The sequence below is a fragment of the Eulemur rufifrons genome, chromosome 30 (assembly GCF_041146395.1).
Source record: "Eulemur rufifrons isolate Redbay chromosome 30, OSU_ERuf_1, whole genome shotgun sequence".
NCBI classification, from domain to species: Eukaryota; Metazoa; Chordata; class Mammalia; order Primates; family Lemuridae; genus Eulemur; species Eulemur rufifrons.
Window position 1 is genome coordinate 18,412,976 of NC_091012.1, and position 15,768 is coordinate 18,428,743.

Below are 15,768 nucleotides of genomic sequence, written 5' to 3' on the forward strand. Positions count from 1 at the left end.
TTATGTACATAGAGATGTTCATAATATTTCCTTATTTTCCTTTTCATGTCTGTGGGATCTATTCATTCTTGATATTGATAATTTATGGATTCTTTTTTTTCTCTGCCTTACTTAGAGGGTTATCAATTTTATTGATATTTTCAAAGAACCAACTTTTAGTTTAATTGAATTTTCTCTATTTATTTTTGTTTTAAATTTTATTCATTTCTATTCTTTGTTGTTTCCTTCCTTCTGCTTGATTTGCATTTGTTTTGCTCTTCTTTTCCTAGTTTCTTGAGAGGGAAATTTAGATTATTGATTTGATGTTTTTCTAATATAAGTGTTTGATGCTATGAAATTCCCTCTGAGCCCTACTTTAGATGTAAACCACACATTTTATTATGTTGTATTTTCATTTTCATTCAGCTCAAAATATTTTATAGTTTCTCTTCAACCCCTAGATGATTTAGAGGTGTATCGTGTAATTTCTAAGTGTTGAAAAATTTTCTTGTTATCCTGCTGTTATTGATTTCTAGTTTAATTTGTGGTCAGAGAAAATATTTTGTATGCTTTAAATTTAAGTTCTTTTAAATTTGTTAAGTTTTTATTTATGACACAGGATATGGCCTCTCTTAATGAACATTCCGTGAGCACTTAAAAACAATTGTATTTTGCTGTTGTTGGGTGAAATGTTATGTGAATGTCAAATAGATTCTGTAGGTTGATTGCATTGTTCTGTATCTTTGCTGATTTTCTGTGTAGTCATTCTTCAAAGAAGGGTATTTTGTCTCCAGCTATGCTTGTGGATTTGTCTACTTCTCCTTTATGTTATAATTGTCTATAAATTACATCTACATATAATACATTAAAAACACCATCAGACAGTCTTACACCTTTGGCTATCAACCATCAAACGTGTTTTATAGAATTCAAGAGTGGACAAATAGTCTAGTATATTTACCCAGATATTTAGCATTTCTATTACTCTTCTTTCTTTCATTCCTGATATCCCAAGTTTCTTTCTGGTATCACTTCCCTTCTACCTGAAGAACTTTCATTAAGAACACTGGAAATTCTGATATTAGCAATTTTGGCTATGAATTCTCTTATTTTTCTTTCATTTAAAAATGGCTTTATTTTACCTTTATTATACTAAAGCAAATTTTCACTGGATATAGAATTCTGGATTGACAATTCTTTTCTTTTGACACTTGAAAAATGTGCCACTTTATTCTGTTATCTGTTGTTTCTGATGAAAAATCCACAGTCATCTGAATTGTTGTTTCCCTATAGGTACTGTATCATTTTTCTGTGGTTGATTTAAAGATTTTTTTCTTTGTCTCCCATTTTCAGAAGTTTGATTACGATGTATCTTGGCATAGATTTTGGGGGGGAGCTTATCCTGTTTGGAGCCCATTCAGCTTGAATCTGCATTTTTATATCTTTTGCCAAACTTGGGAGTAATAGGAAATTTTCTACCATTATTTCTTCAAATACTTTTTCAGAAGCACTGCACTTATTCATTCCTCCTTCTCAGACTACAATAACACAAATATTAGACGTTTAGATGTTGTATCACTGGTCCCCGGGGCTCTGGTTCTTTCAAATCTTTTTTTTTTTTCTGTCCTTCAGGATGAATACTTTCTATTGGTCTATCTTCAAGTTCACTTAATATTTGCTCTGTCATCTCCATTCTGCTTTTGAGCCCTTTCATTGAGTATTTTGTTATTTATATTTTTCAGTTCTAAAGTTTCTATTTGTTTTTTCTAGATCTTCTATTTCTTTGCTAATGCTATTTTAACTTTTATTTCAAGCGTGTTCATCATTGCTCACTCAATCATTTTTATAATAGCCACTTTAATGTCTTTGTCAGATAATTCCAACATCTGTGTCATCTCATCATTGGTGTCTGTTGATTGTTCTTTTCCACACACATTGATATTTTGTGATTCTTTATATGCCAAGTAATTTTGGATTGCACCCTGAACATATTGACTGTTAACTTTATAAGGCTTTGTCTTTACTTAAATTTTATGGAGCATCTTTGATGTGCTCAAGATTAGATCCTCCCATTCACAAGGGGGACAGAGGGTGTCAGTGACCCAAGGAGTTCATAAACAGCTTCCTCTGATATTTTCCAGTATCCTGGTCAGAAACCACCCACTTCTGTGATTGAGACAAGTCAAGGTCTCTAGTGGTGGAAGATAGAGATTTTTTTGTTTGTTTCAGAATATTATGGGGGTATGAACATTTTGGTTACATATAATGCCTTTGCCTCACCCAAACCAGGGCTACAAGCGTGTCCTTCCCCCCCGCACAGTGTGCTCCGCCTCCATTAGTTGTGAATTTACCCACCCCCACCCCCTCCCACCTGACCGGCACCCAGTGAATATTCCTACCATGTGAGCACCTTAGTGTTGATCAGTTAGTACCAATTTGATGGCAAGTACATGTGCATGTGGTACTTGTTTTTCCATTCTTATGATACCTCACTTGGAAGGATGGGCTCAAGCTCTATCCAGGATAATATAAGAGGTGCTAGTTCACTGTTGTTTTTTTAATTGAGTAGAACTCCATAGTATACATATACCACATTTTATTAATCCACTCATGGATTGATGGGCACTTGGGTCATGTTTTTTGTTGTTATTCCTGCCATGATGGAGCTATAGTTCCACCTGATGGAAAAGAACATGTAGGGTACAATGTGATATTTTATGGATGTACACATTGTAGAAAGATTCAATCAAGCGAACTGACGTATCTATCACCTGACCTCCTTATAATTTTTTTGCGGTGAGAACATTTAAAATCTATTGTTTTAGCAAGTTGGGGATATATACTACATTATTATTAACTGTGGTCACCATGCAGTGCAATAGATCACTAAAACGTATTCTTCCTGTCTAATTGGGAGTTTGTACCCTTTGACCAATATCTCTCTTTTTCTCATCCCTTCCTACCCCTCACCTCTGGTAACCACCATTCTACTCTAGTTTTATGAGACTGACATTTTTAGATTCCACATATAAGTGAGATCATGCAGTATTTTTCTTTGTATGCCTAGCTTATTTCACTTAGCATAATGTCTTCCAGGTTCATCTTGGAAATGACAAAAATTTGAGATAAGGGTCCAATTTAATTCTTCCACATGTGGAATCCAGCACCACTTATTGAAAATCCTGTCCTGTCCCCATTGTATATCCTTGGCACCTTTGTTGAAAATCAATTGACCATAAATGCATGGGTTGATTTCTGGGCTTTATATCCTATTCCATTGGTTGATGTATGTGTTTTTACACCAGTACCGTGTTGTTTTGATTATTATAGTTTTATAATATATTTTGAAATCAGACAGGATGATACCTCTAGCTTTGTTCTTTTTGCTTCAGATTGCTTTGACTATTTGGGGGTTTGTTTGTGGGTTCATAATCTCTTGCATGGGTATACCACATTTGTTTATCCATTCATCTATTGATGAACATTTGGGTTGTTTCCAGTTTTTGGTCATTGTGAATAATGCTGATATAAATATTGGTGCACAAATATCTATTTGAGTCCCCGCTTTCAGTTCTTTTGGGTCTATACCCTGAGGTGGAACTGCTAGATCATCTGGTAATTCTATGATTAATATTTTGAGGAACCACCATACCATTTACCACAGTAGCTGTACAATTTTACATTCCCACCAGCAATACATGAAGGTTCCAGTTTCTCTACATCCTCACCATTTGTTATTTTTGTGTTTTGGTTTTTGGGGGTTTGTTTGTTTTTTGTTTGATGATATCTGTCGTAGTCAGTTGAAACTGCTATAACAAATTGGCATAGACTAGGTGGCTTACACAAGAAAAATTTATTTCTCACAGTTCTGAAAGCTGGGAAGTCTAAGATCAAGGCACCAGTAGATTTGTTGTCTGGTGAAGGTCCTCTTCCTGGTTTCCAGACTTCTTGCTGTAACCTTTCATGGCAGAAAGAGAGCAAGAGTGCTCTCTGGGGTCCTTTTTATAAGGTCACTAATTCCATTCATGAGGCCCCCACAGTCATGAGCTAATTACCTCCCTGAAGCCCCACCTCCTACTACCATCACATTAGGGGTTAGGATTTCAACTCATGAATTCGGTGGGGAGTGTGGACACGAACATTGAGTTCATAACAATAGCCATACTATTGGGCGTAAAGTGGTATCTCATTGTGATTTTGATTTGTATTTCTGTAATGATTAATGAAGGGCATCTTTTCATGTACTTATTTGCCATTTGTATATCTTTGGAGAAGTTTACATTCAAATCCTTGGACTGTTTTTTAATTTGGTTGTTTTGTTGTTGAGTTGTATGAATTCTCTATATATTTTGGATATTAATTCCTTATCAGATATACAATTCTTAGCAAATATTTTCTTCTATTCGATGAGTTGGTTTTTACTCTTTTTTTATTCTTATTTCAGCATATTGTGGGGCTACAAAAGTTTAGGTTATGGTTTTTACTCTTTTAATAGTGTTCTTTGAGGCATAAAAGTTTTTAATTTTGATGAAGTCCAATTTATTTTTTTTCTTTTGTGGCCTGTACTTTTGGTATCATATAAGAATTCATCGCCAAATGCAATGTCATGAAAAATTTCCCCTGTATTTTCTTCTAATATTTTTAGAGTTTTAGCACTTAAGTTTAGGTCTTTGATTCATTTTGAGTTAATTTTTGTATGGTATGAGGTAAGGCTGCAACTTCATTCTTTTGCATATCAATACCCAGTTGTCCCAGCACCATTCATTGAGAAGACAGTTTTTTCCCCATTGAATAGTCTTGGCACCTTTGTCAAAAATTGATTGACTATATATGTGAGGGTTTATTTCTGTATTCTCTATTCTCTTCCATTGGACTATATGTCTGTCCTTGTGCTGGCACCACATTGTTTTGATTACAGTATCTTTGTAGTAACTTACTTTGTTTTTTTTTTTCTTTTTCTTTTTTTAGAGATGTGGTCTCACTCTTGCTCAGGCTGGTCTCGAACTCCTGAGCTCAAAGCATTCCTCCTACCTCAGCCTCCCAGAGTGCTAGGATTACAGGCATGAGCCACCGTGCCCGGCCATTTTAATAACTTTCAAAATTAGGAAGTATGAGCTTTTCCAACTTTGTTCATGTTTTTCAACATTATTTTGGCTAATTGTGGTTCCTTAAGATTCCATGTGAATTTTAGAATTTTTTTTTCCATTTCTGCTAAAAAAACACTCTGGGATTTTGATAGGAATTACCTTGCATCTGTAGATCATCTTGGGTAGTAGGGTTATATTAACAACACTAAGTTTTCCAATTCATGAACTGTACATGTCCAAAACTGAATCCTTGATCTCCCCCAAGCTGTTATACCAATAGCCTTCCCAATCACAGCTGATGGAAACTCTATTCTTCCAGTTGCTTGGGTCAAAAACCTTGAAGTCCTCCTTGTCACCTTTCTTTCTTTCATTCCACAACCAATTCATGAGCAAATGCTATGGGTTTTATTTTGAGAATGCATCCTAACTTTTTCTAAGCCATCATCTCTCACCTGGATCACTGCAATATCTTCATGCCTGGTTTCCCTGCTTCTGCCCTTGACCCCTACAGTATTCTCCACACTGCAGCCAGAGTGATTGGCTTACAGTGTAAGTCAGATCAAGCAACACTGCTGCAACTTCCCCCCATTTTTTCAGAACAAAAGCTAAGATCTTCCATGCTGCCTGTCTGCCTTCATCTCTTGGCACTCTTGCCTAGCTTAGTTCATTCTAGGCATAGAGCTGCTTAGTAAATATTCTTTTTTTTTTTTTTGAGACAGAGTCTCACTCTGTTGCCCAGGCTAGAGTGAGTGCCGTGGCGTTAGCCTAGCTCACAGCAACCTCAAACTCCTAAGCTCAAGGGATCCTCCTGTCTCAGCCTCCCGACTAGGCTGGGACTACAGGCATGCGCCACCATGCCGGCTAATTTTTTCTATATATATATTTTTAGCTGTCCATATAATTTCTTTCTATTTTTAGTAGAGATGGGGTCTCGCTCTTGCTCAGGCTGGTCTCGAACTCCTGAGCTCAAACGATCCGCCCACCTCGGCCTCCCAGAGTGCTAGGATTACAGGCGTGAGCCACTGCGCCCGGCCAACTCAGTAAATATTCTTGAAGGAAGGCAGGAACATTCCATGCCTCTATTAACAGACATTGAGGTGGTTTCCCCAGTTTACTTTCACCCTACTTTAATGTAACTTCTGTCCCCACAATTCTACTAAATTGCTGGCATGAAGGTCTCCAATGACTTCCTGTGACTGAATCTAACAGCTACTTCTCTGATCTTGTCTTATTCAACCCTATCACTCAACCAGCACATATTCATTAAGCATCTACTATGTTCCAGGTGCTGTTTAGGTGCATATCAACAGAGCAATAATTAAAAGAAATAAAAACCCATGTGCTTGTGGGATGTACATTCTAATGGGGGAACACAATAAACAAAAAAGGTGACAAGTGCTATAAAGAAAATTACAGCAGAGAAGAAAAATTAAGGGTATGTTTTCATTTTAAATAGGCTGGTCAGGGGGAACTCATTATTGAAAAGGTGACTCAGTCTTGAGTAGAAATCTGAAAGAGGGGAATTCGCAAGCCAAGTGGAAGAGAATTCCAGGGAGAAGGAATGGTCAGTGCAAGAGCCTTGAAGTAAGAGTGTGCTGTGATACTGGATGAGATCACCTAGGCATAAGTAGAGACAGGAGCACAAGTCAAAGGACTGAGACCAAGGGTGATCTGTCATTAACAGGGCAGGGAAATGAGAGGGAACCTGCAAAGGAGGTACAAAAGTAATGGCCAGCAAGGGAAGAGGAATGCTTCTTGAAACACTCTTCCTTTTTAGATTTGTAAATACTATATTCACTTAGATTTTCTTCTACCTCATACTTCTTTTCTGTCTCCTTTGTTGACTTCTCTATATAACCTCTATAATAATATACTGTGTTAACCAGTTAATCCTCAGAAGAGGATTAGAGTATGATATGGTATTGGATATGCATGTATGCTAGAAGTAAGAGTAAACCCAAGCTCAGAGAAAATAAGGTAGAAGGAGTAGAGATACTCCATGGGAAAGGATGGGTGGTCAAGGTCCAAGTCCCAAAAGGGGTATGGCAGATTCCGGGTTAGGCATCAGTAACCAAAGGGCATCCATCAGTATAACAGGGCTTGAGGTAAAAATAGTGAAAACTATGAAGGGCCATATAAAGAGCCTGGTTATTTCACAGATTCTTTCTAAATAAAAGTGAACAGAATAGAGCTCATTTCCCAGCGAGTGAAGCTGACAGGAATCAGGTACAAAGTAGACCCCAGCACTGGCTTGACTACAGAGTGGGAACCCCACTCCTCAGGCATGAATAAACTGTGGATCCAGGTGGATTGAAGGACCCACATTGATTGAAGGACAATGGTGTAGGTGGCCCTCTACAACGTTTTCACCGATAACTTAGATAAAGATGAACAAGAATACCAAGAACATAGCCCTGCAGCATATCACCAGAAACTTCCCAGCAGGTCAACACATTAATCATTAGGCTTTGGTTATGAGTCATTTAATCAGTTAATAATTTACCCAGTTGTCCTTAAGTAAGCCCATATTTCCTTAACTTGTGAGGGAAAAGATCAATATAGAGAAGCAATAGGCTTGGTAAACCATGCCAAGGAGTATATATACTGTCTATAGTCGGTGAGGATCCACATAATGGCTTTAAACAGGGGATGGTGATGGTCAGAGTCTTACATTAATGGGTCTGTGCAACTTCCTTATATTTTTCTTCATTAAATGTCTTTCTTTCATATTCTGAATATATTTTAAAATGTGAGCTCATCAGGTCACTGGAAAAATGATACAAACTAGAGAGATGTCAAATAAAATGTGGTATATGTATACTATGCAGTACTACTCAGCTGTAAGAAACAATGGTGATATAGCACCTCTTATATTTTCCTGGATAGAGTTGGAACCCATTTTACTAAGTGAAGTATCCCAAGAATGAAAAAATAAGCACCACATGTACTCACCATCAAATTGGTTTCACTGATCATCACCTAAGAACACATTTAGGAATAACATTAACTGGGTGTCGGGCAGATGGGGGGGGGGATGGGTGTATATATACATATTGAGTGCGATGCGTACCATCTAGGGGATGGACACACTTGAAGCTCTGACTCGGGGAGGGGGTAAGGGCAATGTACATAACCTAAACTTTTGTACCCCCATAATATGCTGAAATAAAAAAAAAATGTTTTTCTAGCTCCACTTTCCCCTTGACCAGATGTGCCTGCCCTTTCCTCACTACTTTCACCCAGAAAATTCCTACATGTCTTTCACATTTAACCTTTAAATGATCATATCAAATCACATACTTGTACTAAAGTTATTTCATCAAAAATACATATATGCTAGTATATATTTAACATGTTCCATGTCTACCGACAAACTTCCCTTGTCTTTCCCATGAGTATTATTGGCCTTGAGATGTTGGAGTTCTGTTTCTAGTAAAGAGTCTTTTGTAGGCCTTACTTTGTGGTTAATTCATCCCTTCTTTTCAAGAACTATTCTTTAGGTCTTCCCTACCCCCTCCCACCCCCACACACTTTATTACTAGCAGCTCCTCACAGATCTATTTTTCTGTTTTTGTTTGTATTTGTCATTTAGCATTCCTTTCAGTTGACATTCATTCATAATATTTATTCTAGAGGGCTACTTGTTCTCCTGATACTACTGTATTAGTAGTATATCAAAAAGCAATTTAATTAAAAGGCAATTATCACATTGTATAAAAAGCAAGACTAAACTATATGCTATCTATAAGAGATATTATTTAAATATAAAATCACAGAGAGATTAAAAGTAAAAGGATGCATAAACATATACCACACCATCAGAAGGCATAGGAAAGCTGGAGTGGTTATTTAGATACTAGAAAAATTACAATCATAGTTGGAGATTTTAACATTACTCTATTGAAAAACTGAATATATGTTCAACATCTTTAGTCATTAGGTAATTGCAAATTAAAACCACAATGAGATATCACTATACACCCACTAGAAAGGCTATAACTAACAAGATGACACCACCAAATATTGGCAAGGATATGGAACAACTATAACCCTCACACATAATTAGTAGGAGTTTAAAATGGTACAACCACTTTGAAAAATAATTTAGCAGCTTCTTATAAAACTAGAAATACACCTAACCTACTACCTAACACTTCTACTTTTAGGAATTACCCAAGAGAAATGAAAACATATGTGCACACAAAAACTTGCATATGAATGTTTTCCATACTAACAAAAAACTGGAAACAGGCCAGATGTCTACAAACAGGTGTGTATAAACAAAATATGGTTTATCAATACAGCTAAAAAACACTCAGTAATAAAAAGGAATGGACCATTGATACATACAACCTGGATGAATCTCAAAAACATTATGTTGATTGAAGGAGGCTTCACTGAAAGTATTTACATCTATAATTACATTTATTTGAAATTTGAGAGCAGGCAAAACTAGTATGTGGTGAAAAAAATAAGAACAGTGGTTGTTTCTGGGAGATGAGGATGAGGCTAATTAGGAAGGGGCATGAGGGAAGTTTTCAAATGATTCAGAAGCCCAACTCCTGGGTATTACTCTAGATAAATGAAAACTTATGGCCATACAAAAACCTATCCATGAATATTTATATTAATAGTAGCTTCATTCAAAATTGCCAAAACCTGGAATAAACCAAAATGTCCTACAATAAGTGAATGGTTAAACAAACTATGGTACATACATACAATGGAATAATACTTGGCAATAAAACAGAATGAAATATTGATAACAATCTAAATAAACCTCAAAGGCAATATGTTAAGTGATAGAAGCCAGTGTCAAAAGGTGATGGATGTACTGTATGATTCCACTTTGAAGACATTCTGAAAAAGGTAGCGCTACAGAGATGAAGAGGAGTGGTTGTCAAGATCTGAGACAAAGGGACTATAAAGGGGCAGCAGCATGAGAGAGTTTTCTGAGTTGATAGAGCCATTTTGCATCTTGATTGTGCTGCTGATTTAATACACCTACACATGTTAATAGAAATGGACACCAAAACGGGTCTATTTTATCACATAATATAAAAATAAACAATAAAAAGTAATAACACTGTGTGTACTACATCCAGTACTATTCCTAGTATTAAGTTCTTAATATAGAGATATTTTTATAAATTTGAAAATATATGATCTACATTTATATAGTTTAATATATTTTATATATTTATATGTAACTTTATATATTTCTCTTTAATTCTTCAAAATTCTCCAAAGTGCAAGGACAGCGGCTATGCCCTCATTATAATAAAAACAAAAAAATTAACATTTGGTAACAGATTAATACCCTGGAAGAGAAGCAGTAGGCATAAAATTTCTTTCTAATCAAATTGAAACTACACAAGACATAGACATACTTTAAAAACTTGGGTCTCACAAACAAGTATAACAATGGCTTTCCAACCTTAGGTGCTGTTTCCCTGGAGATACTGACAAAGATTCTCTGCTTGGCAAGCTTTTGTCAGGTTTCTGAACCTTCCCCTACACCCATCTGTACACTTCCCTATAAATCCAATTTTAGAAAAGAACCCTGCTAAGTCAGTTTAGCCAGAACTATCCATTCTCCATATTTGATCAGGATCCTCATCCTCCACTATCTCCCAGGTAATGTCTATCATGGCCTGTATTCAGCAACAATCCTGTTAGGTCACTTTAGCCAGAATGCCCCTCAGCTCTAATGATTTCTGGTAGTAACGCTCCAACAAGAGACCCCCTACCCTGTTCCTTGGCTATAAATTTCCCTTACACATGCTGTATTCAAGATTGAGCACCATCTCTCTAACCAAATACAAAGTCCCATTGCAGGGGCCCCTGTAACTATAGCTACAATACTAAATAAAGTGTTTCTTACCATGTTTTAACAAGTATCTTTTAATAATTTCTTCTTTGACGATATGCAAAGCAAGGGTTCTCAAGAAAAGCAAGCCAAGGGACCAAATTCTTCTGCACATGTTGTGAGGAGAAGCCTTGCAGGTAAGTTGCATATGCAAATCAAAGATCCTGGACAGGCAGACTGGAAGTGGCTAGGAAAAAGCAGCAGTCAGGTAACAGATTATTTAAGTAACAGATACCTGACTGCCTTGTCCAATCGTTTTATGGTTATTGGTACTCTCATTTGTGTCATGCTCCATAACACCTCGACATTATTGGGCCATAAGAGAATAAGGCAGCTGGCCAGGCCTGCAGCCCGGGTTGAGAGGAGTGTACCAGGAAAGGAAAAAAAAAAAAAGGCAAAGACGAAAGGAGCATACGCCCTTACCACTTTTGCAATAAGTTGGGCTAGGCTTTTAGGACTCCGTAGGACCCTTCCTGGCAGCCAAGTGGGAGCAGATGAATGGTGGCTGGATCTCTCTCAAATGGGCCGCTCCTGTATTTCCCATCACTTCCACCTCGTTGAAGTAGAACTACAAGCAGAAAAGAATACCCTAAAAGTCCCACCCATTTTGAGGCACTTAACTCACAGTGACAAACCCTCCACACCTCTCCCCTACCCTCCAAACAACACCAACAAAAACACAAGACAAAAACATCACCTCCCCCGCCCCCAACTGTGTCCTCAGTAGCCCCAAAGATTACTTATTGTGCACAATTTCAGTCTAAAGGACACTTTCCCAAAGTTGAATGTTTGAGAAAGAGGTTTTATTCTGAAGAGTTCATATCATCCCTGTCAAAAGTGTAAAAATAACACAATAGATAAGAAAACACCTAAGTCGGTTTTCATGGAACATTTGGACCAAAAAGCCTTGGAAACTTAGTGTTTTAAAATAGAACGCCCTCCTGCTGTTGAGGAACAAGGAGGACACTGCCTTACATTCACATGATCACACAATACCAAAGAGCCATGCTCTGTTTAAATATTTGAGTTAAATAAAAGTCACAATATAGATTCCAGATACCTCCTGGAATAGAGCTAGAACTGTGAATTCCAATGCAAATAGATACACTGGCACTGGAACTGTTGCACTGGACACACTTGTATTGCAGGGATCTGAGTAAGGACTGCCTCACAGATGGCCTGTAGATTCATTGCTCCCCATGCTAGGCCCACATACTAGGCCTACTGTAAATTTCAAAGGAAGGAATACATGCTGTACCTGAAAGAGAACTATCTGGTGCTGCCTTTTGCTCCCTGACAAGTAGATGAGATAGTCACATTGTACAGATGGAGTCCATCTAAACCACAGGTGAAGGGTACTAGAAGAGCGTTATCCTGGATTGAGGGCTGCAGCAACAACAAAGTTATAAGGTATAAAGTGACTCCCGTGCGTCGGTATAGTGCGGGTGAGTCAAGGGAGCGATCCGGTGATCACAAAGACAGAGAGATACTAGTGTCTAAGCAATGAGTGTCACGATGAAATCACATAACTCAGGAATTTAGACGGAGCCGTGCAAAATGAAATCGTCACTATGAAACAAAGATGGGGGTGGGAGGTGGCGTTGGGTGGGAGAAGAGGAGGAAGGAGATTAAAGGGATTCTTATTTTTACATTGCAGTTTTTTGGAAGAGAGCCATATCCTCTATTCTGATTCTATCAAAATGCGTTTTTCTCCCACTATTATGAAAATAAGCGTTTGGGATACAGGTAACTTTCAGTCCACTACATTCCTACGGTGGCAACAGGGGTAACATAAAAATGTAGAACCTGTAAAGGACCTCTATAACGAAAACTATGAAACACTGACAAAAGAAATAGCAGAACTTGCAAATAGATGGAAAAATATACCATGCTCGTGGATCGGAAGAATCAACATTGTTCAAATGTCTATACTACCCAAAGTGATTTACAGATTCAAATGCAATCCCTATTAAACTACCAACATCATTCTTCACAGATGTAGAGAAAATAATTACACACTTTGTATGGAATCAGAGAAGACCCCGTATAGCAAAAGCAATTTTAAGCAATAAAAACAAAATGGGAGGTATTAATTTGCCAGACTTCAAACTATACTACAAGGCTGTGGTTCTTAAAACAGCATGGTACTGGCACAAGTGCAGGGACACAGACCAGTGGAACACAACAGAAAATCCAAATATAAAACCATCCTTATATAGACACCTACTTTTTGACAAAGCAGGAAAGAATATACTCTGGGGACAAGAATCCCTATTCAATAAATGGTGCTGGGAGAATTGGTTAGCCACATGTAGAAGACTGAAACAGGACCCACAGCTTTCACGTCTCACAAAAATCAAATCACAGTGGATAACAGACTTAAACCTTAGGTGTGAAACTATTACAATTCTAGAAGAAAATGTAGGAAAGACTCTTACAGACATTGGCCTAGGCAAAGAATTTATGAAGACGACCCCTAAGGCAATCACAGCAACAACAAAAATAAATGAATGGGACATGATTAAATTCAAAAGCTTCTGCACAGCCAAAGAAACAGTCACGAGAATAAACAGATCACCTACAGAATGGGAAAAAATTTTTGCATACTACACATCAGATAAAGGACTGATAACAAGAATCTATTTAGAACTCAGGAAAATCAGCAAGAAAAAAATCAAACAACCCTATCAAAAAGTGGGCAAATGACATGAATAGAAATTTCTCAAAAGAAGATAGAATGGCTAAAAAACATATGAAAAAATGCTCAACATCCCTAATCATCAGGGAAATGCAAATCAAAACCACAATGAGATATCACTTAACCCCAGTGAGAATGGCCTTTATCAAAAAATCCCAAAACAACACATGTTGGTGTGGATGTGGAGAGACAAGAACACTCATACACTGCTGGTGGGACTGCAAACTAGTGCAACCCCTGTGGAAAGCATTATGGAGATATCTTAAACAGATTCAAGTAGACCTGCCATTTGATCAAGCAATCCCATTATTGGGCATATACCCAAAGGAAAAAAGGTCATTCTATAATAAAGACACATGTACCCGAATGTTTATAGCAGCACAATTCACAATAGCAAAGATGTGGAAACAACCCAAATGCCCATCAATACATGATTGGATTAGTAAGCAGTGGTATATGTATACCATGGAATATTATAAGGAATAATGAAGATACGACATCTCTATGGTTCTCCTGGAGAGAGTTGGAACCCATTATATTAAGTGAAGTATCCCAAGAATGGAAAAACAAGCATCACATGTACTCACCAGAAAATTGGTTTCCCTGAACATCACCTAAATACACATCTGCGAACCATACCAATTGGATATCAGACTGAGGTGGGGGGGTGGGGGGAGGGGATGGGTGTATGCCTACATAATGAGTGCATTGTGCACCCTTTGGGGAATGGTCAAGCTCCAAGGTGCTGACTCGGGAAGGGGGGGGTGAGGAGGGGAGGGATATATACCTACATGATGGGTGCAACATGCACTATCTGGGGAATGGACACGCCTGGAGCTTTGACTTGGGGGGAAAGGCAGTACATGGGCCACGTATGTAACCTGAAATCCTGTATCCCCCATAATAAGATGAAATAAATTAAAAAAAAGGTAGAACCAGGAATTATGTCTCTTCTTTCTCCCCAAATGCAAAGGTGGATGTGTGAGGTTTGAGAGCAGGCACAAAGTCATTTGGTTACCGTGATTTATCATCAGATCCCCTGTCCCGAGGGGGAGACGGCTTCTTGCAGAACAAGGTGAAGGAGGTGGTTCTGCTCAGCAGTCAACAGTGGCCACATGTCCACCTGCAGCGACTTGATGGCTTCCGTGTCCTTTTCGTGGATAGCCATGACCAGGGACTGGAGCAGCAGAAAGAGCTCCTCGGGAAGCTGGCCACTGCATTCCTGCCCGTGGCTGTCAAAAGCCTCCCAGGAGTACTTCTCCAGGGTCTGGGCATGCTCGGGCAGCAGCTTGCCGGGCGGTGGTTGCAGGAGCAGCAGCAGGAGCACGCGAGACACCTCGCAGCGGACCAGCACGTCTGAGAAGGCGCCCAGGGCTGCGGGAGAAGGAGCCGTAGAGCCGGCGTTCGGGGGGAGCAGCGCGGCGGGCAGGGCGGGTGTCGCGCCGGGTCCGTGCTGGGGCGGCGGCGGCGGCACGGGATGGCCGCCGTGCTCCCGCGCCAGGCGCTGCATGCGCGTGAAGACCGCCAAGGCGCTGGTGTAGTCGCGCGCCAGCACCTGGCAGGAGGCGGACTCGCCGAGCGCCTGCAGCGCGGCCAGCGGCAGCTGGGGCAGCTGGAGCTGGGCGGCGCGCTGGAAGTGACCGGCGGCGGCGGCCGGCTGACCCAGGTCGCGCAGGGCGGCGGCCAGCTCGAGGCAGAGGGCGGCGGCGGCGTCCGGCTGGCCCAGCTCGAGGTGCAGGCGCACGGCGGCGCCCAGGGCGCTGGCGGCAGCCTGCAGCGGCTCCCCGTAGGCGGCGGGGCAGACCAGGCGCTGGCGCGCGTCGCGCTCCTGCCGCAGGAAGAGGCGCGCGGCCTCGGTGAGGGCCAGCGCCTCCCCGGGCCCGTGGAAAAGCGCCTGCTGGCAGCGCGCCACCGCCAGCTGGCACCAGGCCGCGTACGGCAGGCACTCCTGGGCGCGCAGCTCCCGGCCCAGCTGCCCGAACTGCTCGCCGGCCTCCGCCACGTTCGGCTTCCGCAGGAACCGCTTCTTCAGCTTGTTCGACACCAGCCGGTACCGGGCCAGGAAGTCCCCGGCATCCAGGCCGAGCCCCGCGCCGCCGCCCAGGCCGGCCGCGGCCGCCGCCATGGTCGCCGTC

The 15,768-nt window shown here is 40.1% G+C and overlaps 1 protein-coding gene across 1 annotated transcript; it reads right to left on the reverse strand.

Moving 5' to 3' along the window:
* Positions 1–14,593: 14,593 nt before the first annotated feature.
* Positions 14,594–15,768, reverse strand: LOC138378419 (40-kDa huntingtin-associated protein-like). The gene has a single exon (XM_069463762.1). The coding sequence runs from the start codon at positions 15,756–15,758 to the stop codon at positions 14,664–14,666; it is 1,095 nt and encodes a 364-aa protein (XP_069319863.1). The 5' UTR covers positions 15,759–15,768; the 3' UTR covers positions 14,594–14,663.

What these genes read in the sequence shown, in the direction of transcription:
- LOC138378419 (XM_069463762.1), bottom strand. Translation starts at nt 15,758, where the DNA reads ATGGCGGCGGCCGCGGCCGGCCTGGGCGGCGGCGCGGGGCTCGGCCTG.